Genomic DNA, 23,286 nt, shown 5'->3' with positions numbered 1-23,286 from the left:
TCCGTCCATGGGATTTTCCAGGCAAGAGTACTGGAGTGGGGTGCCATTGCCTTCCCCGTTTTATATACTGGGACTAAGTAAATGAGGAAAAATTTGAATTGATTTTTAAAATATTTTGTTAACTTTAATATTCTCTCTTAAAGAACTACATCTATATTAAACTCCAGTTCTGGTAGCCTCTACTGTAGGTAATTCTAGAAGTAGTAACCTTGGCCAAGGTGCCTGGAAGGGGTTTGATATGGATAAGAAGCAGCAGGTGTAGTTCTAAAAGCAAGAGTGGCCCAAATGGAGAAGTAGAAATTAAATGCAGATAGTGGAAAGAAGACATACCTTGAAGATGTATGTTCCTTTTTAAACTATTTTTTATCATTTCATTATTGACTATTCCTCTGCATAAAATAATGTTCAAGTCCTGAAGTCCATTCAGCTCCAAAGAATGAGAGAATTATTATTTTCATTCTAATCATCCATACAGGTTAAACGTATTGGTCAGTGTCACTTTCATAATAAAACTCACAGAGTGACTAGGATTTTGGCATCTTCAGTCTTAGCAATGGTTGTGGGGCTGGTTCCTGTACTTAATGCAGAAAGAAGCCTCTTCAGGTGTGTGGATTTAACTGGCTTGTCAAAAGTCATACTATTACTTAGAAGCAATCAGGACTAGCATTTGAGTTTATTGTTGTTCAGACGCTCAGTCGTGTCTGACTCTGTGATCCATGGATTGCAGCACGCCAGGCTTCCCTGTCCTTCATTATATCCCAGAGTTTGCTCAAACTCATGTCCATTGAGTCAGTGATGCCATCCAACCATCTCATTCTGTGCCACCCCTTTCTCCTCCTGCCCTCCTTCCCAGCATCAGGGTCGATTGATGCCTGTTAAATTTCTGGAGCTTTCCCCATGGCTCAGTGGGTAAAGAATCTGTCTGCAATGCAGAAGACACAGAAGATGCTGGTTCAGTCCCTGGGTTGGGAAGATCCCCTGAGGAAGGAAATGGCAACCCCAACATTCTTACCTGAAAAATCCCCTGGACAGAGGAACGTGCCAAGCTAGTTGAAAGGATTGGAAAGAGTCAGACTGAGTGACTAAGCACTCACGCCTGTTAAATCTCTGGAAAGAAAGGAAGGGGAGATGGGCTAGGTCTTAGAGTGGGAAAATCCCAGTGCCCCAGAAGCCCTCTGGTATCTGCACCCACCTATCCCACAGATGACCGGGGCAGGGTGGAGTAGGCCAGTCTCCTGGTTGTCTGAGTCCTTCTCTCCCGTGTGACTCCCGAGGGCTCCCAGACAGAGAGGCTGCCACTCTGTCATGGGGAATTGGAATCTGTTCCAGTCATCCATGATTACTGCTTTTGATTCCTCAGGAGAGCAGCAAAGAGCTAACCAAGCTGCCCTGGGTGAGAGCCCTGCAATTTAACACGGGGTATAAAGTCTTTATCAACCAAACAGGTCTTCTGAGCCAGGAGCCAGGCAGGCCTCCAGCCTGCGTTTTCTGCTCTTGGGCTTTTACTTGTGCGTGTTGTCCAGTCCTTTGACTCACTGGGCCCCTTTCACTGCTGTGATCTATGAAGAATTGCGTGGCAGCCTGTCTGACCGTTGTTGCTGCCGGACACAGCAGTACCATCACCCAGTGCTTATCTCCAGCCCTGCCCTGGCCCTGCCGTCTGGTGCATCCTCGCTCTCACAGGTCGTCAGCACGTCTCCAGCTCACCTGACTGTATTTTCCATTTTGTTTCCCGGGTACCACAGCCATTATTGCCAAGACTGGGAACTACAGTCTTTTATCATCGATGCCACCTGACCATCTGTAGCCATGTTTTCTCCCTTTAGAAGCTTATATTTACACAGACAAAATATCACACAAAATAAGGACCTTACATTGGTTGTGAAAATGGAGTGATAAGAACAATAACATTTCGAGAATTTCTAGGGAAGAGGTTGGAGTCCAAAAGATGATTTCTAAGTATTCCTCCCCAGGGGTTTTGTGCTGTATAGTGATACTCCTTTCTTCTCCTTATCTTTATTCTTTATTTTAATTCAATGACCTCATTATATTTTCAAGAAAAATACATGGAAAATAAAACCATTCAAAAGGCACCTGGACAGGAATTAAAAGGGAACATACACAAATAATTATTTTTCAAAAAACAGTTGATCAAATTGCTAAGTTATGGTTGATTTCTCTTCCCTTAAAAATACCTACTTTTAATTTCAAGATGTATAGGAATATCAAATCATTGTCATATGCCTGAAACTGATACAGTGTTTTGTCACAATTATATCTGAATAAATAAATAAAATTTGGGGAAAAGCTTCTGTAAAATTAAAACCATATAAAGGAAAAAATGCTCACTTTTTAAAACAAATGTTATTAGTGTAATGATCATTAATCTGGAGAATAAAGTTCCTGAAAGAATTTTATATCAAAATTTCAGCTGTATTCACTGATCTTCGTTGTTTCTTTTCTCCCCCCAGGTGTTGCTGGTACCAATATTATAATAGGCATAATTGCTGGCACCATTTTAGTGCTGGCGCTCATATTAGGAATTACTGCATGGGGCTATAAGTAAGTGAAATGGCTCAGTATATTACTGTCAAATTGTACTTTAAAATATTTATCTAAATGATTCTAGAAATTTTTGTATCATTGGATAAATAAACCTGCAGTGAAAATCAGTCTGGTTCAATATTCAATCCATGATGATCCTTGGCATGATTAGAAGTAACAATAATTTATCATTTTTTAGATTTTGAGATTAACTCCCATCTATTCTAAAAATACTGAATATTATTTTAAAACCATTACATGAAATACAAATCAGTCTAAATTGTGTCTCATACAAAGGCTGTGTTAGTTGGCTCTTTAGTGATGCAGATTCTCGACTTAAACCCATTCCGCCAAATCTAGGCAGGTTAGTGTATTAGAGAGCATAGTGTTTAGTAGCAAGGGTGATATCAAGAGCAGGATCTGCTCCTTAGTGCTTCCTACTAAGAGCAGGGATCCTGCCAAGAGCCAAACCTCTCCCCAACAAATGTGAAGAAGACATTGTTATTTGTTAAATATGTGTGTTTTGTGGGAAGGAAAAACTCTTCAGAGAGGTAATGTGTTAAAATTAAAATTCAACTGTAAGTTACAACTTCTAGAAACCTAATACTTAAGCTTCAAAGTTCAGTTTACAATTCTTTGGTTCTATGTGCAAGATTTAAAAAGTTACACATTATGTAACTTTTGAATATTGGATCCCCTTAGCATTTAGCTAAGTAAATGACTTCACACATTCCAGACTTTTTGTATACTTAATGTGTTCATTTCTCTTGTTAAGTACTTCAACTTATGATGTGAAAAGTTTCCTTAGTATTCAAATAACTTATGTTTAATAAAACTTAAATGAGGCAAACTTTTTTGATTAGGCATTGACTAGCATAGTGTATATAATCATTCGTTATTATCACTGCCTGACATGGTTTTAATCCAACTGAATTAAAAGACACCTCTTTAGTTTATGGGTCTTGCTGGCTGTAAGGTCAAAATATTGAAGTTATTTTGGCTGAAAAGAGAGAGTAATTAGTTGACTGCCAGGATAAACTTTCTATGTTGTAAGTACTAAAATGCAGAAAGACATTTGTGCAAGGCTGTGTTAACAAATAGCACAGACAGCAGGGTAAAGTTTAGCATAATATAGTTAACATGGCCTAGCATAGTGTAGCAAATGCCTCTGTAATGTGCAGATTGATTGGCACTTTGCATGCTTATATTTGTACCAGCTGATTTCAGCAAAATTTGGAGTATAAAATTATATGTCTGAAAGAAAGGCTTTTCTGTACCTATGTTGTTTGAGCTCTCATTATACCTCAGGTGAATTAGCTCTATCTTGGTGTCACACTGTTTCCTTGACTTCCCTTGTGCAAGGTTCATGTAGTAGTTGCCATCACAACCATTGCTATTTTGAAGTAGCTCAGTGATTTCATTTGGTCATGCGAGAGGGAAAACAAAATTGTTAGTTCTGTTAGTTTTCTGCCACCTGATGCAAACTGATATTTCATGTTTACAATCTTGGAAAAAATTATCCTTTCAAAAATATGAAACCTGAACATCTAATCGCACTGCTAATGAAATTATCTGTGCTGTCTGTTTTAATGATTAGAATGAAAAATACTTCTTTCTGTATATCATTTCTTATTTTTATGAAATTTAAGTGGTTTCACTTTTTTGTTTCTGAATATATGTACTTTGCAGAATCTTGTTCATACCACAGTATTCTCTTCATAACTAATTTGAACCCGAATGTTGAAAGTATTAGTGTTACTACATTTATTCAGAATTTGTATAAAAATAGAATAAGGATGTTGAAATTTTAATTCAGTAATTAAATTCATGAATATGCTGTTTCACATATTCTATTTAAAATGCCAAGCAAATTTAGGACTTGAGAACTCATTTTCTCATTAATCCTTCCAATTAAACTTTCTACCCCTTCTCCAAGTCTTGGGGTAATAGAAAGAATAGGAAATGAGGAATACTCATTTGTAACTGGTGAATCGCTCAGGTAATCAACTGAGGGGATAAAAAGTAAAACATGTTGAATTGAAATATTTAGGCTTATTTTTCTGCCGTGTATGATAGTTTCAGGAATGAAAAATATTAAATATCAAATTGGCACTTTTACTCTCATGAGCTCATTATTAAGCAAGATAACCAGAGAATTCATGGAGTAGATTGGCAGGTAAAAGTGCTACAAACAAAATCTATACGGCAACATTAGTCTTGATCTTGGAAGAAGGAGCCTACTTGTTAGTTGCTTGACCTTCCAACAAGTCTTCAAAATATTGACAGCTAGTTAGGTCAGGATAGAAATTAGCTTGTTTTATTTAAAAATTAAAAATCATTGGCACCTCCTTACCACACTCTCTAGAACACATTTTTGTTTCAGAATGGTTTATTCTGAAACTCATGCAATTTTATTTTCGGAGACTTTAAACAAAGTATTACCACAGTTACTTTCAGTGAAACTTCAGTGAGTAAGTAGTGATGACATGGGAGGTCCATAACATCTGTGAATTCTCGTTCTATCATACACAAAATGTTCTTATGTACATTTATGTTTTCATATTGGAAATTCTTAGGAAGAGCTCTAGTTTGTGGCATATACTCCAAAAAGAATGAATTATAATTTTTATTTGCATGAAAACACATTTAATATATATAAGTAACTTAACTAATTTCCTTATTTAAATCAATGTGCATGTCTGAAAACCTGTGTTTGAAATAAGGTTGACTTTAGGACATTACTAAATGTTTAATATGATACAGTTGACATTGAGAGAACAATTACTTTTTAATAACTGAAGCTTTATGCTTTTAAACAATGGTTACTTGAAAATGTTGTCACTAACCCTTTGGTGTCATTTCTTCCAAAAGATGAAGTGAAATTTGTGTATGTGAGTGTGTGAGTGTGTGTGTGTGTGTGTGTGTGTGTGTGTGTGTGTGAGGCGGGGGAGGGAAGACTGTGTTTTTGATTTTCATTTTAGTTCTGCAATTAGAAATTCTAGTGGAGATCTTTCATCAAAAGCTTTTATGTTTAGTGATTTCTCTTAATGTATTTTTTTAGGTAACTAATTATTTCTCTCTCTCTCTCTTCTTGTCCATAAAAAGAAACTATCGAGAGCAGAGGTATGTGATAAGAATAATCTGAACATATAACTGAAAACCAAAAGGTTTAAATCTTGTTATCATCTTTGGAATTCATACACACCTTATAAATTAAGTTTACTTTTGTTTTTATGTTGTAGTGGTCATAAACTAACCTTGATTTTTCATGGCCTTGAAATGATCATTTCAGTACTGCTGCCGTGGAATGTGTTAGTTTAAAATAGATCTATCATTATTTAGTTTTAATGGTTTTGTGTCCAACAAAACTATAATTAGTCATTCTTATTTGTGTTACTTTTATAGTAATATATATTTAGAAGTTGATTTTTGCCTACCTGAAACAAAATTCCTTTATGTTAAGGTGTCACCTTTGTTTACATTAGTTGATTGGCTTTTCTTCACCTTTATAACACTTTTCTTGCCCAATGATTTCTAAAGGAATTTATTTTTAGTGATTGTTGTTATTTTACTAACTTTCATTAATGAATGATAAAATTTATATAGGCACACTATTGTGATCAGGAGAGCATCTTGGCATTTGAGCAATCTGTTTTATCTCTGCATAAGAATTTTTTTTTTTTTACAGATTAGATAATTATACAGGTATTGAAAGAAATAATTTGCATAGCAATAATCTCTGCCTACTGCACTATTTTTTTTTAATTAAAAGCCCATAAAGTCAGGCACTCTATTCATATAACCTTAAAATCTATGTTTAGCCAGCAGTGTCTAAAGAGATACAAAGCATTCATGTAGTTGGGTAAAACTTGCCTATTTTTTCTAAATCTAAATTAGCCCATGTTGAGCCTCACTTTTCACGTTTAAAAACTTATAATTACTATTAACTATTGATACCAAAAAATTAAAATATTCTGGAAATTGACTGTCTAAGACCACATCATATAGTACTAGTTTTGTACCCAAGATGCCTATGCAGGTTCCTAACTTTTCCCACAGCTGTAGGAAATGTCTGAGGCAGATTAGAAATAAGGTGTAATAAATACGACACTTTATCAGACCCTAGCCACAGCTTTCATTTTTTTTTCACAAACTAGAATTTTAAACTTTATTCTGTTTCCTTCTAAGTTATAATTTAAAATCTGTATAAGGCTTTAGCCACAAGTGGTACCCACAGGGCACCCGTTGAGATCCTGGCTGGTTAGCCATAGATATTAGAAAATAATGACCTTGTTCTGGAGTCACTGACTTCTAACATTAATGGAGAAAGTAAAACTGAAATAAAATTATTTAAATAAAGGAAATAGACTTCTTTGTGACATGTTTTAAACTCTGTGTCCAAAAAACACTGAAGAAAAGCCAAAGCTATTTATGCTTGCTGTTGGGTAGATGTTGATCAGTTATAGGAGAAATGTAAGTTTGGTGGCTTTCTTCAGTGAAAAGTAAAATTATACTACACAGATAAAAAACTGGTGATTTAACTCCATTTCCGTAAGAATTAAGGCTGTAGTGTAATTTAATATTGCTGACTCTTTGAAAAGGAAAGCACAGTGTCATAAATACGTAACATAAGCAAAATTGTTATGGTGCTCTAAGACGTGTTCTCACCAGGGGTATTCTCCAGAATAAAGGAATTGCCTACATTGCAAAAGAAATGGTAAATATGTAAACCTGAGCACCAGTTTCTTATTCTAACTCAATATATGCATAGGTCCAGTTAAGAAAATTTTTGTTAGAAATATCTTTTTTGTGCCTGATGTAATTTCATGCCTCCTGGTACTCCTGGGAGTATTACCAGTATATGATGAATACTGAGTCACCATTTCATCAATCTGGATACTCTTTGAAGTCTAGTTCATATTTTGAGAGTTGTCACTTTTTAGCAGGTACTATTTTTTTTTATATATTTCAGCACAAATTTTATTTATTTTGCCCTTATGATTGTCTGTAGCCAATGAATCTTAGCGTTATATGAAAAGTGAAAGTGAGCGTGAAGTTGCTCAGTCGTGTCTGACTCTTTCCAACCCCATGGACTGTAGCCTACCAGGCTCCTCTGTCCATGGGATTTTCCAGGTATTATATATGGTTATATAATAATTGTTAAAATGGAGAAGCTGCAAGGAATGAGCTTTAGATCAGGAAGTTGTGAATATATAAATATCTTCTGAAGGACTGTCTTTTTATTAGAATGTATCTTAGTGGTTATAGAGAAGGTGATAAGACCAATGGGCCAAAACCTACATTAGGAAATTTACAATCTTGTGAAAATATCTGAAGATATTCCAAGAAAGATGTGCCCAATTCCAAAGGATGCCAGGGAATAGAAATAAAAAATTTGAGTTGCTTTTAAATTAAGTTTTGCCCTGAGGTTCCATGGTGGGAGGATCAATCTAGAATGAATCAGAAATCTACCTGCTAGTATGTGGTCTTGGGAAATCACTTAAACTTTCCCCAATTCCAAATGCAGATGAAGTTCTTTGTAATCTATGAAGCATTCTAGTAAGGAAAGTTATTAATATGTGGTCTCTGAAGACTTTGTGTTTCTCTAATCCTCAGATGAAAGAGATAGGTAGGTATGGTTGTAAGGCAGCATTCCTGACATGAGTGAGGCCCACACATCCTGGTGTGAAAGCATTGGTGAACATACAGCTTTGCTTTGACACTAAATACATATTAACAAAAAAAAAAATAAATAAATACATATTAACTATGTAGCCAGTTATGAGATTCTTTAATTAATGATACAATGGCTCAGAAATGCCAAACTCAGCATAACTTTCTAATAACTGGAAATGTCAGGCGAGTAATTCTGTGAAGAAACCTGATAACCTGGTAAATTTTCCCACCAGAGAATGTGTCTCCCAGGTTTTCTTTATATTGAAGGAATGTGTGATAGGTTTAATTTCACGTCTGGCCAAAAGATTAGAAGCAAGCCCTTTTTTTCTTTTTCTTTTTGTTTATAAACTGCCTAATAAAAGATAGAAGCCCAATTCTGGGAGACAGAACTTCATACATGAATTATATCATTTTAGATCTGCCAGGGTTGGCGACTTCCCTGGTGGTCCAGTGCAGGGGGCGAGGCTAGATCCCTGGCTGGGGAACTAGGATTCCAAATGCCGTGAATATGGCAAAAATAAATAAATAAATAAATAAATAAATAAATAAATAATCTGCCAGTGTTATCTTGTGAAGGGTAGAGCCATGGGACTGAGGAGCCAAGGAGAATTCTTAGATATTATCTAGTTAGAAGGATGACTATTGATTATTTTCTTTAAAATCTCCAGGAAGGAAGGCCTCCATCTATTTTTCAGTTGATGCTATTGTTTCTAGCATAATTTTATTTTAGCATAATTGCTTTAGGAGTTAGCAGCTATATACTTTGCAATAAAAATTAGAATTTTGAATTTTAGTTTTCAGGCAGTTTTGCAAATAGCAATAGAATAAACTTGGATTTATAAAGCATCCTTATTTAGGTGCAATTAAACTTGGATTTAATTCAAGTTAATTGAATTCATTAAACTTGGATTTATAAAGCATTAAACTTGGATTTATAAAGCATCCTTATTCAGGTGCAATATTTTTTTGTCTGAAATGAACATACATTGTTGAACACATAATATGAATCAGAATAAATAATTAGTTCATATCTTCCTGATCCATACCTTAAGCAGAAACCCCCTTCCCCATTTCTTTTCTCTCTCTTACTTATTTTAGCCACTTTACTTTCTGCTTATAAACCTCCCTCCTTTTTTCCCCCAAGACTCTCTTAGTTTTTTTAATATTATTATAGTGATACTCATGCATCTGTCAATTTGCTTTAGTACACAGTACACAACATTTCTTCAGACAGCAATGTGACAATTCCAATAGCAGACAGCCTAGACACCAGCAAAGCTTTGGAAAAGTGCCTCCTTCAGTCTTCAGGTTAAGACTTAATTTTTTTCATTATGATCTCATTTTGAGTATGTGTAAGGATTATTAAGTTAAATATTATGGTTCAGCAGACCCTTTAAGGAAAGATCAGACTTTTCTTATAACAGGAATCCTTTCTGAGGAAAAATAATTTAGCTAAATAAGTTTTATTTTCTTTTGGTTATTATTTATAGAAAAATTCATTCACATGTATGAAATATTTGCTTGTGCTGTGGGAAATTTGAGGTAATTTTCCCATTATAAAACTTAGTACTGATCAGGCCACCTAATTCCAAAATTCTGTGAAACTAGTAAAATTTAGGAAGAAAAGCATAAAGATTAAAAAACTAAATTCAATTTTAACACATTTAAAGCTATCATTTACTTGGTCATTTATAGTCTTTTATAACAAATGATGAGGTAGTATTTTATTGATCATAGGGACCTGATATTCTCTATCTTCACTAAAGGTTAATCAGGAAGAAATAGGTTTGTAATAAGATATAATTGGATATTGAGAAAAGAATAAATTTCTGGACAGTGAAGGCTGTTAAATAGTATTAAAAAATCTTTAACAAAGTTTATCATCTGTTATTGTTAACATTTTTATGCATTTACTGTGTGAAGGAGTTACATGCATTCTTTGTGGAATTTTAAGAAGAATGCAGTGTAATTTCTTTATTTCGAAGACTTCATGGTAGAGATAGAGATGAGTCTAGTTTGCCTGGGATGATAAAAGCAAAGCCATGCCCCTCAAAGTTCACTGCACTTAAATTTTCCTTTCAACCCTTTGACTGAAGCCCATAGTTTATGGCATGTGTAACATATGGGATGTTTGTGTGCAGTGTAAAAGATGGAAAGTAAAAGACTGCAGAGAAATTACATTGAAGGATTAACCATGCTTAAACAAACAGGCAAAATCATTGAGCCCCATCCATTGTGAGAAGCAGTCCATTTAAGCCTGCAGTCTCAGATAAGTGAAACTTTGGTAAATGCCTGAATGCCAGAACCATGTAAAGAAGGAGTAATTTGGGTGCAAAGTCAAGTAAAGTCACAACTTGTATTTATTTGATTTGAATTTATGGGCTTCCCTGGTAGCTCAGCTGGTGAAGAATCCACTTGGAATGCAGAAGACCGTGGTTTGATTTCTGGGTCGGGAAGATCCCCTGGAGAAGGGACAGGCTACCCACTACAGTATTGTTGGGTTTCCCTGGTGGCTCAGTCGGTAAAGAATCCGCTAGCAATGCAGATCTGGGTTCGATCCCTGGGCTGGGAAAATCCCCTGGAGGAGAGCATGGCAACCCACTCTAGTATTCTTGCCTGGAGAATCCCCATGGACAGAGGAGCCTGGCAGGATACAATCTGTGGGGTTGCAAAGAGTCAGACATGACAGAGCAAGTAAGCACAGCATATAAACTTGAATTTAGTGAGGCACATCTCATCAGCATATAAAAATTATCATTAAAGGTAATAGTGATAAAAATGACTCATTAACCATAAAGATTATCATTGGAAATGTAACGTTAATGGGATGTTCTTTGGAATTCTTTTGTAAGTATTGGTATGATACAAAAGGCAATTATCCTACCTGAGGCAACTTACAAAACTTTGATTTTATTTTTCAAAAAATTGATAGAGCATTTTACTGATAGGAGGCAAGACAGAAAATATTATTCCAGAGAGTTAAAGATCTCTTCCATAAACAGATATATCATTTGTGTTACTAACAGTATAAATATGGGAATTACATGTCTTTTCTATAAATTAATGTTTCATAATATCCTGGGAGAAAAAAAGATTACATTTATGATCTGAAGCCACAAATATTTTGAAAGAATATGTATCAAAGAATTATATTAATCCTACATACAAATCTAATGAGAAATTTGATTTCCTTAAAGGGGAGAGATAGATCACACAAGTTAATACAGGTGCTTTATGTCAATTGTAAAATTTTATTAGCCATGCCTGTCTGGGGTCATGCACTGGCAAAAGATCAGATTAACTACCAAAGTAGGAGCATTGACAAGGCAGTCCTAGCTAAAGTTTTCTACCCTGTTCCCTTAGCAGAAGTAATAAAAATATATTCCAATCTCAGTTAATTCAAAATCAGAGCGAATGGAGTCGGTAATAGTGCAGACTATGTAGCTTTTCCCTTGTTGGAGATAAAGAATCGAGGTCATCCACCAGCCACCTATAATTATCTTTCTATAGTATCAACAAGAATTCCATTATTTTTCAACTCTTTCTTCCTCTTGTTAAATTATCTTCCTTTACATATTCTAGTGTGCAGTTATAGAATTACATTTTTGATTGACATTTGAATCTCTTTTGATTTCTTTATATTTCTGCTAAATGAATAGTGAGGCCCCAGATTGAATAGAGAATTCAAATAATTTATTTGGATTAAATTATAGAACAGTTTAGAAATCAATCAGTTCCTTTAAGGCCAAATAAAGATTACATTTATAGTATTTAGAAATTACAAATAGTTTACACACCACAGTGAGAAAAAGGATACCTTATCTGGGCAAGGACTGTCTGTCTTGATATGTCTCCTTCAGCACCAGGTTTTTTTTTTTTTGTTTGTTTGTTTTTAAAGACAAAATGGCAATTAACATCTCAGTGTAATGAAGTTACAGTGAAAAGCCTCATCTTTTCATATTTTTCCCCTGAAGCAAGGGTATACTCATCCAGATTGTAAAGACTTCAGTGATTGCATTTCCGACCTCTACAATTAGAATGACTTTTAACTTGTCACATTTATTAATAATCTTACATGTTGTTATAGATTTGATTCATGTAGATCATTATCCCTACCTCTTTTTTCCTAAAATAATATTTGTATATGTCTGTGTTCATGTGTGTGTCTTGTTTTCTGACTCTGAAATGTTTATTATGCCTTAGACAGTTACCCCAGGGAGATTATGTAAAAAAGCCTGGAGATGGCGACTCTTTTTATAGCGACATTCCTCCTGGAGTCAGCACAAACTCAGCATCTAGTTCTAAGAAGAGGTCTGCTTTTCTGTCGCATTTTCAGATTTCTACCTGTTCCATCACACATTATTCCATTAGTCAGAACATTTCATTATTTTGCAGCAGGTTTGATTACTTCTTCCTTCTTTCTTGAATGTTAAAAAATAGTATCCTTTGTTCTTTGATTACTCTACTTCAAAATGCCATATGCTCAGAACCAGTGGTTTAACAAATCAGGCCAGAAAACCAAACAAAAGCAAACTAAGCAAATAACAACCCTAAGTCTATATAGAAACTCCAGGGTTTTTCAATCTTGCTCTTCTACTGCTTCAGAAACTACACATCGTATTTTATTGTATTTTAAATGGTGAGCTTTATGTCATGTTTGGTAGTCAAAGAAAAAGGTTACTGTCATGCTTCAGTAAAAGCAGTTGTTAAAATAAACTGGTAATATAAATGCTGCATTGAATTTTTTTAAGTTTAAATTTATCAAAGCTAAGCTTGCTGTGAAAAAACGATTGCTTCTCTGTGAATCGTACATTTGAATATTATGATTTTGCCTTTCATTCCTGGAATGATTAATTCTAGACTTTATAATTTAAAGCTGGTTGCCAAATTAATTTAAGCATTTTTAATATTTGAGTTTTATAGCAGTCCAGATGGGGTTAATATATTATTTATATGTCTTAAACTTGAAGGCTGTATTCTTGCTCTATGGTCTTAAGGTATATTAGACCATTTAAAATTCTGCATGCTTTGTAAATGCTTAATAAAATAAGCTGACAGAGAAATAAATAGAGTGTTTTAGGAAATGAGACCTTCATTCACATTGAAAAAAAACTTAAATATTCCTCTGGAAGAGTTTCTTTAAAATTGTTGGTAGGGCTGTAATGTATACTTTGGGCACAGTAGTTCCTTTATAGACTGAAAAGGAAATTGCTAGTTTATTGAGAAGAAACATGATCTCTTCTGGAGTTCTAAATAGAGTAATCTGCAAAAATTCTGCAGTGGATCTCACTCTTTATAAACATCAGGAAAAAAAGAAAAAAATTGAAGGAATTAGTGAGATTTGGGAACTCCGTGGAACTGTCATTAGCGTAAAGGATTGTTTTTACTCAGATAATATTGCTTAAATCTAAATTATTAGTTTTTACATAAGGAGTACAATTCTATAGAAGGATGTTCAAGCATTTTATTTAATTCATTGGGTACTTTTTAGCTAAGAGAATTATCTTTTCTTAAAATCCTCACAGTATATATTTTCTTGGTCAAATATTCAATTTTAAATCAAATCACATGGTAAATAAGTGTAGAAATCAATAAATTCCAGGAGAATTTCTATTGTTCTTTTGCACAAAATAGGAGTCACTCTATACTTAGCAAATGATGGTGAAAAATCTAGGGAATTACATAATAATTGTGCTGAGTTCCATTTATTTTCATTCATCAGTAGAAGGTTCCTTTTAAAATAGATGTTTTTAGCAGTTAACTGGAATGATATATGGGAAAGATTTAAATTACAGCACTATTTTCTAAAGTACTTCAAGAAGAGCTTAAAATATTGATTTGAATCATTACCAGATTTTAGCAAAATCTCAATGGGTTTTGACTTTTAAACAGTTAAATATTGTACCAAATTATGTGATTCCTCCTAAGTATATGCAGTTTGTCAAAATGCTTTTCTTATGTGGTTCAAGGTAGGTGTGTAAATTTTGCTTCTTGTAGACAGTTCATTTAAAGATGGCAGGACACAAAGAGCAGAAGGGCTTAATGGTACATGGACTTTGTGAGAGAAAACTCCATGATAAACCTCTGACTCAATTCAGTTATTGGACAGTTAACCAACAGTACCATATTTGGGAGGGGGGGTGCATATTAGTGGAGAAAAATGCCAATTTTCAGAAAATAATTTTATTGTTTAAGAAAACCTAAATATTAGGTTTGGGTAAAGATTAATCTTTGATAAAGGTTAACCAGGTTCAGCTGAGCAATTCTTATTGAAATCTCTTAGAAGTCCATGTTCTCATAGTACTTGAATGGAAGCCATTGCTTTACAATTAAGAAACATCTATGGTGGGACCCCATTATAACTCTTGCTGCATGGATTATGTAACTGAAATATGTAGTGTATTTGCTCTGTGTGGTTCTTGGGAATGTAATTGGCTTGCACTGTATCCTGATACTTTTCAATTACAAACTCTTGTAATGGGGTTCCATTGTATTTGACTTTTCTTAAATTGAATGTTGTGTAATTCTGCCTTCTTCATGAAGACTTTCATGTTTTCTTCATTCTTTCATTTCAGATTTTTTCTTTCTTGATTTATTTTAGTGCTCAGTAATGCTTAGAATTGTTGCTTACTGATTTCAACACAGTCATTTGATTATATTTTTGAACAGTATATACACATTTTCAATTTCAGGTCAAATGGACTTTCTCATTCTTGGAGTGAAAGGATTCCAGACACAAAACATATTTCAGACATCTGTGAAAATGGACGACCTCGGAGTAACTCTTGGCAAGGTATAGGGCAGCATTCTGAACCCATCTGTCCAAATAACCTTAATTCTCTATTGTGCGTGGTGCCTGGTTGTAAAGACTTGTTCTTTTTCATTAGTTCTTCACCTCTTCTCCCAACAGAGAGGAGGACATTTCTTATGAGAGAATCCAGTTCTTTTTTTCTGGTTGGGAAATGATAGGATGTGGTAGCACCGGTGCACTGGGTACATGAGAAGGCTGCACAGTGCTCTGAAGTCCTATGCTCTGGGCTGGTGCTGTTGTGAATTGCATTCACTTGAAATACAGCGTACTTAAACACACAGCAATTGTTTTTTTATATTCAAATCTAGCCATAAACCATCTTTTTCAGGTAACCTGGGAGGCAACAGAAAGAAAATCAGAGGCAAAAGATTTAGACCTCGATCTAATTCAACTGAGTAAGTCTGAACCTCTAATGGAAAGAGACCCTGCAAGGTCTTGTGCAATTAGTGTGAAATGTTAATTAACCTGATCATCAAAGAACTGTAAACCATGCCTCTGGGTCTTGGTTTTGTCTTTTTAATCCTTTTATTTATTTATTTATTTTGCTGTTTTAAAATTAACCATGGCTTTTCTCTTTTACATAGGCATCTCCGCAACTGTGCCCAAACCAATACCCCCTGATAGTGGGGGCTCTCACCCTCGCTGCAGGCTTTGTCCTCCAGTAACCTGCCATTGTGGTGTTTTGGTTCCGTTTGAAGGGAATTTTGATAACATTCCTTTCTTCTCATCGCCCGGGGTCCAGCCATTTCAGAGGGGTCACCTTTCCTCCCCCCAATATTCACACAGCCTAGAAGCAGGGGGACGTTTCCACCGTACTAGAGCATGGGAATTGCTCGCAGTGTGAAACCACCGCTCCCAGGGCTTCATGGCCATCTAAGCATTCTCTCAGACTACTGGAATATGGGTCCCTTTTAAATTTTCCTTCTGAGGACATTTAAAAGGGTATTTCCCTAAACTTGCTCTTTAACGGAATCATTGTCACTGAATGCAACACTCTGTATTTTAAATGATAGCCACATTTTTTTTTAAGTCGGATGGGGTTAGTAGTTACATTTAAAGTCATTTATAATGAGGCAGACACCATACACTTTTAAAATTTGTCTCTCCACTTGAGAAAAATCAAGCAAAACCAAGCTTCTTAAAACCTTTATCTCCCATCATGGAATAAAACACATCCTTAGTTTGCTTCTGGACCTTGCCACCTGGTTTTAATTAACCATACTTTTTGGACCTACCTAATTTGTTTGTTTTTTGTTTTTTTTACTTCTCACTGCAGTGCTAGTGATTATTCCCTGGATCTCTATTGCTTCTTCATGCCTTAATACTTTAAAAATCTGAATAGCAGATATTTGTTCACTGCTTGTCAGAAACTCATGTTAGCTTTTCCATCATATACCCTACCTTTTTCAGTCCAGGACAATAACATTGCCCTGAAATTTGGAGCTTCCTGCTGATGGTATTGTCTTGTAAGTGGCTTGTCAGTTTACTAGAGGATATGTTACCTTTGCAGCAATAAGTAGGTTCCAGTGATACCATTGCATGGTCCAGAATGGCATCATAGAACTCCATCACAAATAACTAATCTGTTAGAGTTTATCTTACACATCCCCAAAGCGCTTGGATGCTTTCGGGCTCATCATGGATAAACTCTCGGAATGTTTAATTTGTTTTGCATGAGGTCACCTGGTAAGAGCTTCTTAGCTTATCTCAGTTGCTCACAAGAGTACAGGTAAAACTGCTGAATGTTCTTCAGAACTTTCTTTGTGTAGCTTTGTAGTGCTTTAACAGTATTTCCTGTAACAAGGCTTTGAAAACTCCTAAGTGAACAACCAGCAAATAGCCAATATTGTATTAAAGCTATGAGTTTAGGACCCAAGGAATACTTGGTGTTTAGTGACATTTTCTAGGAAATCACTTATTTTTTAAAAATTATTTATCATGCAACAAATATTATGATACTGTAGACAGCCCTTGAGAAATCTTGCCTTTGAGATAATCATTACATTTAATAAGTCATCATAATGGAGTCATCATTATGAAGAAGAAGTATTAAGGATGCTCTCAGATTTTTCAGACTTTCAGGTTTGGTTACATGACCCATATAAGCTAAATGGAACCAAGTTTGTGAAGCTGACCACTTTTCACATTCTCATATACCTTATTGTCCAGACACTATGTTTTGTTTTATTTTTCTTAAAATAAATCCTAACACATAGCATATCAGGAATTATGTCAACAGTTTTTTTTTTTAAATACTCCCCATGTTTATTAAATAATTGCAATTGTATCTGATATAACAATATCATTTGTGTGACTTATAAGAGGAGCAGTATGACCACAGACAAATATATCTTTAAAATTTTTTTTTAGGTTAAGAGTTACTATCAGGTCCATTATTTCAGCATTCCCTTTAGTATCTGATCATCCCAAAGGATGATGAATCATGAGTTTGTTAAAGAAACCGTGCACCACAAATGCATACTATGCTATAAAACGTCCTTGTTTATTGTATTGTTTTTCCACTCAAAGCTTTTGCATCTTCCTCACTGTTGTACATGATGTAAAAACAAAAGGTTTTTGGCTTAGACTTTGTATTATATATTGTGTTTTTACAGGAGGGAGCCCCAAGCACCTGAGCCTGGGCACTCCCTCGCCCAGACAGTCCCATCCCAAGGCATAAGCTCAGGGGGCTCTGACAGCCCCCAGACAGGGAGTCTGGATCACAGGTCAGTCTCCACCTGCCCCTTCATTCTGGGCTGCCACTTAATCTCCCTCCAAGTCCCTTCCTTGGCTGAGAGCAGAGTCATTTGATCTCTGACTGACCCCCAACGTCTGCTCGGAGGTGCTCCTGGTCCAGCCAGCACTGGCTAATTTTCCTCTGCCTTTTCATTCTGGAGAACACAAAGGGCTCTCCTATCCTGTTGAACGCTATTTTTTTTTTTTTTTTGCATGTTGCGCTACAAGCCAAGTCAAGCCACGTAGGCAGATGCATTGCAATTTGATGAAATCTCATCACTCTAGCCAGCACGACCTAGAGATTATTAGGAGGCCCACTGTGAAGACAGTTTCACAGGCACATCCCCAGAGGGAACCTCGATTGAGTGCTCTCTTCAGTGACCTAGCGTGAAGTGATCACAGCTTTCTGAGATGCTCCCTGACACAGAGAGAAAGGCCTGCCTCTGTGCAAGTCAGGCCACATGGCTGTAGGTTTCCCGGAACAGCCACGGCTGCTCCTTGGAGCTTCTAAGATTGACAGTGAAGGGAACACATGTCTCCTCCTGGAAGTGGCCGGCTGCCTGTGGGTGACTCAGTTTGCTGTGCGGCTATGTTTCACCCGGTAACAGCTGCATGGGCTTTTTCTAGTTTTCCCCAGGCCAGAGCATTCACTAGCCTTTATGTGTGGCTGCATTTGCTTTTTGACTTTTTTCTTTTTGTTCAGAGTCTTAGTGGAAATCTTTATGCAAGTTTTAATTGGCTATCTCTGTCAAAAGCACAAGTTGGCAATGATTGTGGCTAAAGGCAAAAAGAAGTGTGAGTTGTGCCCAAGTCGGACACTATCTTAGCAAAAATGGTCTTGTAAGCATGAAAAGCAAGCAAGCCCTTCCCTTAGGAGGGAACTGATGATGTTATTTTGTAGTATACATTGGTTATAACTAAAAAGGAAAGGGAAACTTGAGGGAAAGCACTATGGAAATATAATCTAATATTGCTTATATAACTGTGGAAATGTATCTTGATTTAAATGTTTCTACAAAAGAAAAAAAAACTGAATATGGAGGCAAGAAGCAAACTTTAACCACAAAAAAAGCAGTATATTTTATAATTTCCCCTGGTTTGTTTTGAAATAACTTTAAACATTTTACTGAACTTAAATTTTCATTGTCTATGGTATTTCTGGAAGTTACCTTTTAAATGAGACATCTCAGTGTAAAATTTCCAAATTCTTCTGTGACTGAATTTGTTGAATCTTTATGTATTTGACAAGGGCATATTCTAAGAGGATGTGTCTTTGCTTGGCTCCCAGGGTAAAAATCAAAAGAAACTCTGGAAAAAAATATAAAAACTCTTGTACTCATAATTTTACTGCCTTTAACATCTTCCTTTGTGCAGTAATTCTGATGGAGACTTTGTCAGATCCACCAGGAAAATGTTAGCTAAGGTCATTATTATCCTCTGGCAGTCACTCACCCAGTGATCAGATACTCAGGAGGCAACTTCTGAGGCATTTCCTACTGGAAACATGAATGTGAAGTGCACAAAGGGGAGGAAGAATGGAATGGTAGCTGCACCTAAGTTACCAAACCCAGCTCAAGATCATGGAGGCCTACTGGGACCATACTGTGTGTTGGGGCTCCAGGATCAGAAGAGTGGGACCCTTTCTGCTCATTATAGAGCCAGCTGGATCACCTTTCTTCTAAACTCCAGCTTGAGATCTGCTCTCAGGAATGAGACAGAAGCCATGTAAAATCTTTCCTTTCATACAGGAAAGAGAGCTTGGCTTCTTTTAATTATTCTTGGGATGTTGTATTCTGAAACACCAGGTTGGAATTGCAGCCATCTGAATATTTTCAAAAAGGCCCACTATCATTTGAAAGCCAAGGAGACAAATGAGTGGTGGCCTGGAAAAAGCCTTTGGAGGTGGGTGAAGGGGGCTGCTGACATTACTCTGAAAGAGAGTTTCTGATTCACTTTGGGAAACCACTGGAAAGGCTTTCCCTGAAAGGTTGAATATATGCTAGAATGCCTTGAGCCTTCTTGTAGCCGAGTTAATTGTCATGTTGTTGTACAGACTGCCTCATAATCACCCAGCATCCATCCTGGTTTATTTGCCATAGTCACTTGCATTTAGAGGGTGAAGAACATCCTTGCTAAGCTTGTGCTGTGTATTTTCAGATTTTCTATCTTGTTCTGCTTTCTTTGTTCCTTCCATTGCTTTCTGCAGGTATTTAAACCCATGGTTCAAAAGAGACTATAATGTAGCTAAGTGGGTAGAAGATGTGAATAAAAACACTGAAGGACCATACTTTAGGTATTTTATAAATTAATTTTATATCCTTTTCAAACTCTCCCAGCACATACAAATACTGTTGTGTGACTGGTTTTCTATCTTGTATCTCCCAATACAAGTTCCCATAGGTGGAAAAGGTTCTTGTTTATTTGCTGCCTTTTGACCTCTGTTTTTGGCTTCATGAGCAAGTCTAGTTCTTTTTCTGAATGTTTCAAATGAACATATTTGAAAGGGTTGCCATTTAGTGCATGTCCCTATCACCATCTTGAGCTTTTTAGTAGCTTTCTCTTCATGTTATGCTATGTAGTGTTCTATGGGCATGAAGCATACTTTCCACTAATAAAGAAGCACTATTAACCTGAACAATTTAATTTCTAGAACCTAGCAGTTTCACAATGCATTTTTCCTACTTAACTGCCTTAAGAGTGCATAGTACATACAAAAACTCAAGGAAAAACATGAAAAGTAATGAAATGAAATGTAGTGGAATTTTACTTCCAATAAAAACAATTATTTGATGGAATTTGAAAATTGTTGAGATACTGTTGACCACAAGAGAGAGTATGGAATGAGATGAGGCTTTGTTTGTTCAGTACAGCCATTTGCTACTAGAGAAGAGCTGTGCTGAGCAGGGTTTTAAAGATTCTCAAGAAAAGCCTCTAAGGAAATTTTTATTCCAGTAAGAATGTTGTTGTCTAACCCTTCATGTAGAACCAGGAAAAAGGTCAGAAACATGATCTTGATTCACAAAAAAGCAGACAGAGTATTCCTTTATATTGGAAACTAGCAAATTTACTCAATTCACTGCAGCTCAGTTAACATTAGAGGTCAGCGAGAATTTCCAAGAGCTCCTAATGGCATTTTTTCTCTCTTTACAATATCAAACTGATTTCCTGGATGTAAACATATGCTTTAAATCTGACAACTTGGTGGACAACTAATGTAAAGAAGCAATATAGACTCAATTACTACCTCTTCGGAGCGTAACTTCAACAGTTAGCTTTCAGATTCCTTATTGCCGTGACTTGGATCAGCATTGATCAGATATCAAAATATGTGTGTTTTCAACTCTCAGCACCCATACAAGGTGGACTTTCTCTTCCAGTGTACCATTTAGTTTAGACACATATGTATAGTTTGAGAAAATGATTAGACCAACCTGCATTTTAATTTGATCCATACATTTGCATATAACTCAAGGAAAGCATAACCCTGCTTGCTCACAAAAATATCTCCTGCTTTTATACCCCATCTTCCCCCTTCTTCCCTGCCCCTCTGCTAATACCACTTTCGCACTGAACTTCATACACATACACTCACATTCAAACATCCCACCTCACCTGTAGCTCCCAAGATGGCCAGCATCAGGAAGACAGGTAAGATGATTTTGAATGTTATTTGGAATCTTGGCTCACCTGCGGTCCTATTTCTCCTTCCTATTTTCCTCAGGCTTGTGGGCAGATTATAATTTGTATCAGCCGTGGAACCAAAACACAGTAACACAGTGACTTTGGTCCCATATGGGGTAGGGCTTACATAACCTAAATGGACTTAGCATTTTTGTAACAGTGATTTGTGAAATGGTACTCCGGAAGAGTTGATTCACCTCCCCTGGGTGAGCTGAGTAGTTTATGTGGCTCCCAGAGCAGAGTTCACATTTCTTAAAATCAGCACCCAGGTCTGCCCAGAAGCTGCATGAATAAATGCAATTTGGATGGGGGAATGCTTCAGCTTCCCCCGTTGCACGTGCAAAGCTGCAAGGGCGGTCGAGGGTTCCTTCATCTCCTCTCGTGATGAGACGTTGGTCCCTACAGTGGATAGTCATATGAAGAATTCCTTATTAAATACATATGTATGTTTAAAAGCTAGATAAAATTTAGTGGAGGGTTATAAGTTAACTGTCATTTGGGGGTTAATAAGGGTTATGCCTGTAAGACCTGAAAGTCAGCACAGAATTTTTGTGGAAGTGGTAAATAATTGAGATGTTCCAGGGCTTAGAACACGTGATACTAACACAACAGAGTGAATTTCATCCACTGTCCGTCTACACCAAGCCTCACATAGGAGACCCAAAGGCTTATGCTTTGCCAACCCTATGCTTAAGCTCGGGTCTGCTTCGTCTGCCGCCAGGTCATTCAGGGTTACCTGCCAAAACCACCAATGAGGGCAAAGGTCACCTTATTAATCACCCTTGTGGTGTGGGGTTTGTGGCATCCTTATCAAAATGCAGGGGGGACTCTGACTACAGCAAACTTGTCCAAAAGACAGTCCAGCATTGAAAAAAGAAAAATGGTATCTATGTCACTCTAAAGAGCAAAGCCAATGCAGGAAGATTTTGAGTGATCAGACTGCGTTGCTTGGGCTTCCTTACCCAGGTCTTATATGACAGTATTTGTTCAAATTGTTGTCAGTGTATATTCAGATCATCACAAAGGAGCAGGTGAGGTCACAGTGAGCGCATTATCTTTCCACAGCTAGATCCTGGGAGCAGTTCTGCTGGTGACAGTGCTTTACCAGCTCTTGGAAGGTTTCCTTAGTATTGGGTATTACCCACTTGATTACTCACTTCACCCGTGGTTTGTTAGTTCTTTTCCATGATCTTGTGGAAATGTAATAACTCTGGAGAGAAACTAGTGATAATAACTGTCGTGTATTGGGTGCCTGCATTGTTCCTTTATTTCTCGCAACATCATGAGATGTAGGCATTCTTATTTCCTTTCTGTGTATGGAGAACATCGAGGCAGAAGAGTAACTCGAGGTAACATAGCAAGTAAGTGTCAGAACCCAAATTACAAGCCTGGCTCTGACTCCGACATCTGTTCCTTTTCCGTCAGACTACTGTAACATTTGCATATGAACACAGCCAAGTGAATTAAGGGGTGGGCATGTGTCCCACATGTGTGTGACTGGTTTTTGCCTGTTCTGAGCGACAGAAGTGAACCAAGATTGGCCTTGTCTGTGGACAGAGGGCAAACCCAGAAGGTCTGATGTAGCCCCCAAACACTCCACAATCCATCTGCACATGGACATACCTTCACTGTGTAATTCTTAATGGCACCTGTTATGATTATGGGTTATTACGATTTTTAAAAATGCAGTAATGATAATGATTAGCATTTGTCCAGAGTTTACTTTGTAAAGTGAATGAGCTGGGTCAGTGCTTGGTTTTCCGTGAGAGCCAGATTGGAACCACCAGGCAAGTAGCCAGGTTCAGAAAAGTGTCCAGAGGTGGTTTTGAAGAAACATC

General features: G+C 36.5%; 1 protein-coding gene across 12 annotated transcripts in view; it reads left to right on the top strand.

The window, feature by feature from the left end:
- The window catches only part of ADAM22 (ADAM metallopeptidase domain 22), a 226,019-nt gene that overhangs the window by 189,812 nt on the left and 12,921 nt on the right, over positions 1–23,286 (top strand). The window contains exons 25-30 of one of the 12 annotated variants that reach the window (XM_070467439.1): positions 2,472–2,562; positions 5,650–5,667; positions 12,424–12,618; positions 14,913–15,013; positions 15,360–15,426; positions 17,647–17,757. In XM_070467439.1, coding sequence (XP_070323540.1) covers positions 2,472–2,562; positions 5,650–5,667; positions 12,424–12,618; positions 14,913–15,013; positions 15,360–15,426; positions 17,647–17,757 — 583 coding nt within the window. Of the gene's footprint in view, positions 1–2,471; positions 2,563–5,649; positions 5,668–12,423; positions 12,619–14,912; positions 15,014–15,359; positions 15,431–15,615; positions 16,271–17,646; positions 17,758–19,973; positions 20,061–23,286 lie in introns of those variants that run through there. The other 11 variants (XM_070467442.1, XM_070467445.1, XM_070467469.1 and 8 more) reach the window with 11 other exon arrangements.

This window comes from Odocoileus virginianus, chromosome 1, assembly GCF_023699985.2.
Source record: "Odocoileus virginianus isolate 20LAN1187 ecotype Illinois chromosome 1, Ovbor_1.2, whole genome shotgun sequence".
Taxonomy (NCBI): Eukaryota; Metazoa; Chordata; class Mammalia; order Artiodactyla; family Cervidae; genus Odocoileus; species Odocoileus virginianus.
Note: the sequence above shows the minus strand (reverse complement) of the source record. Positions and strands in the feature narration are given on the sequence as shown.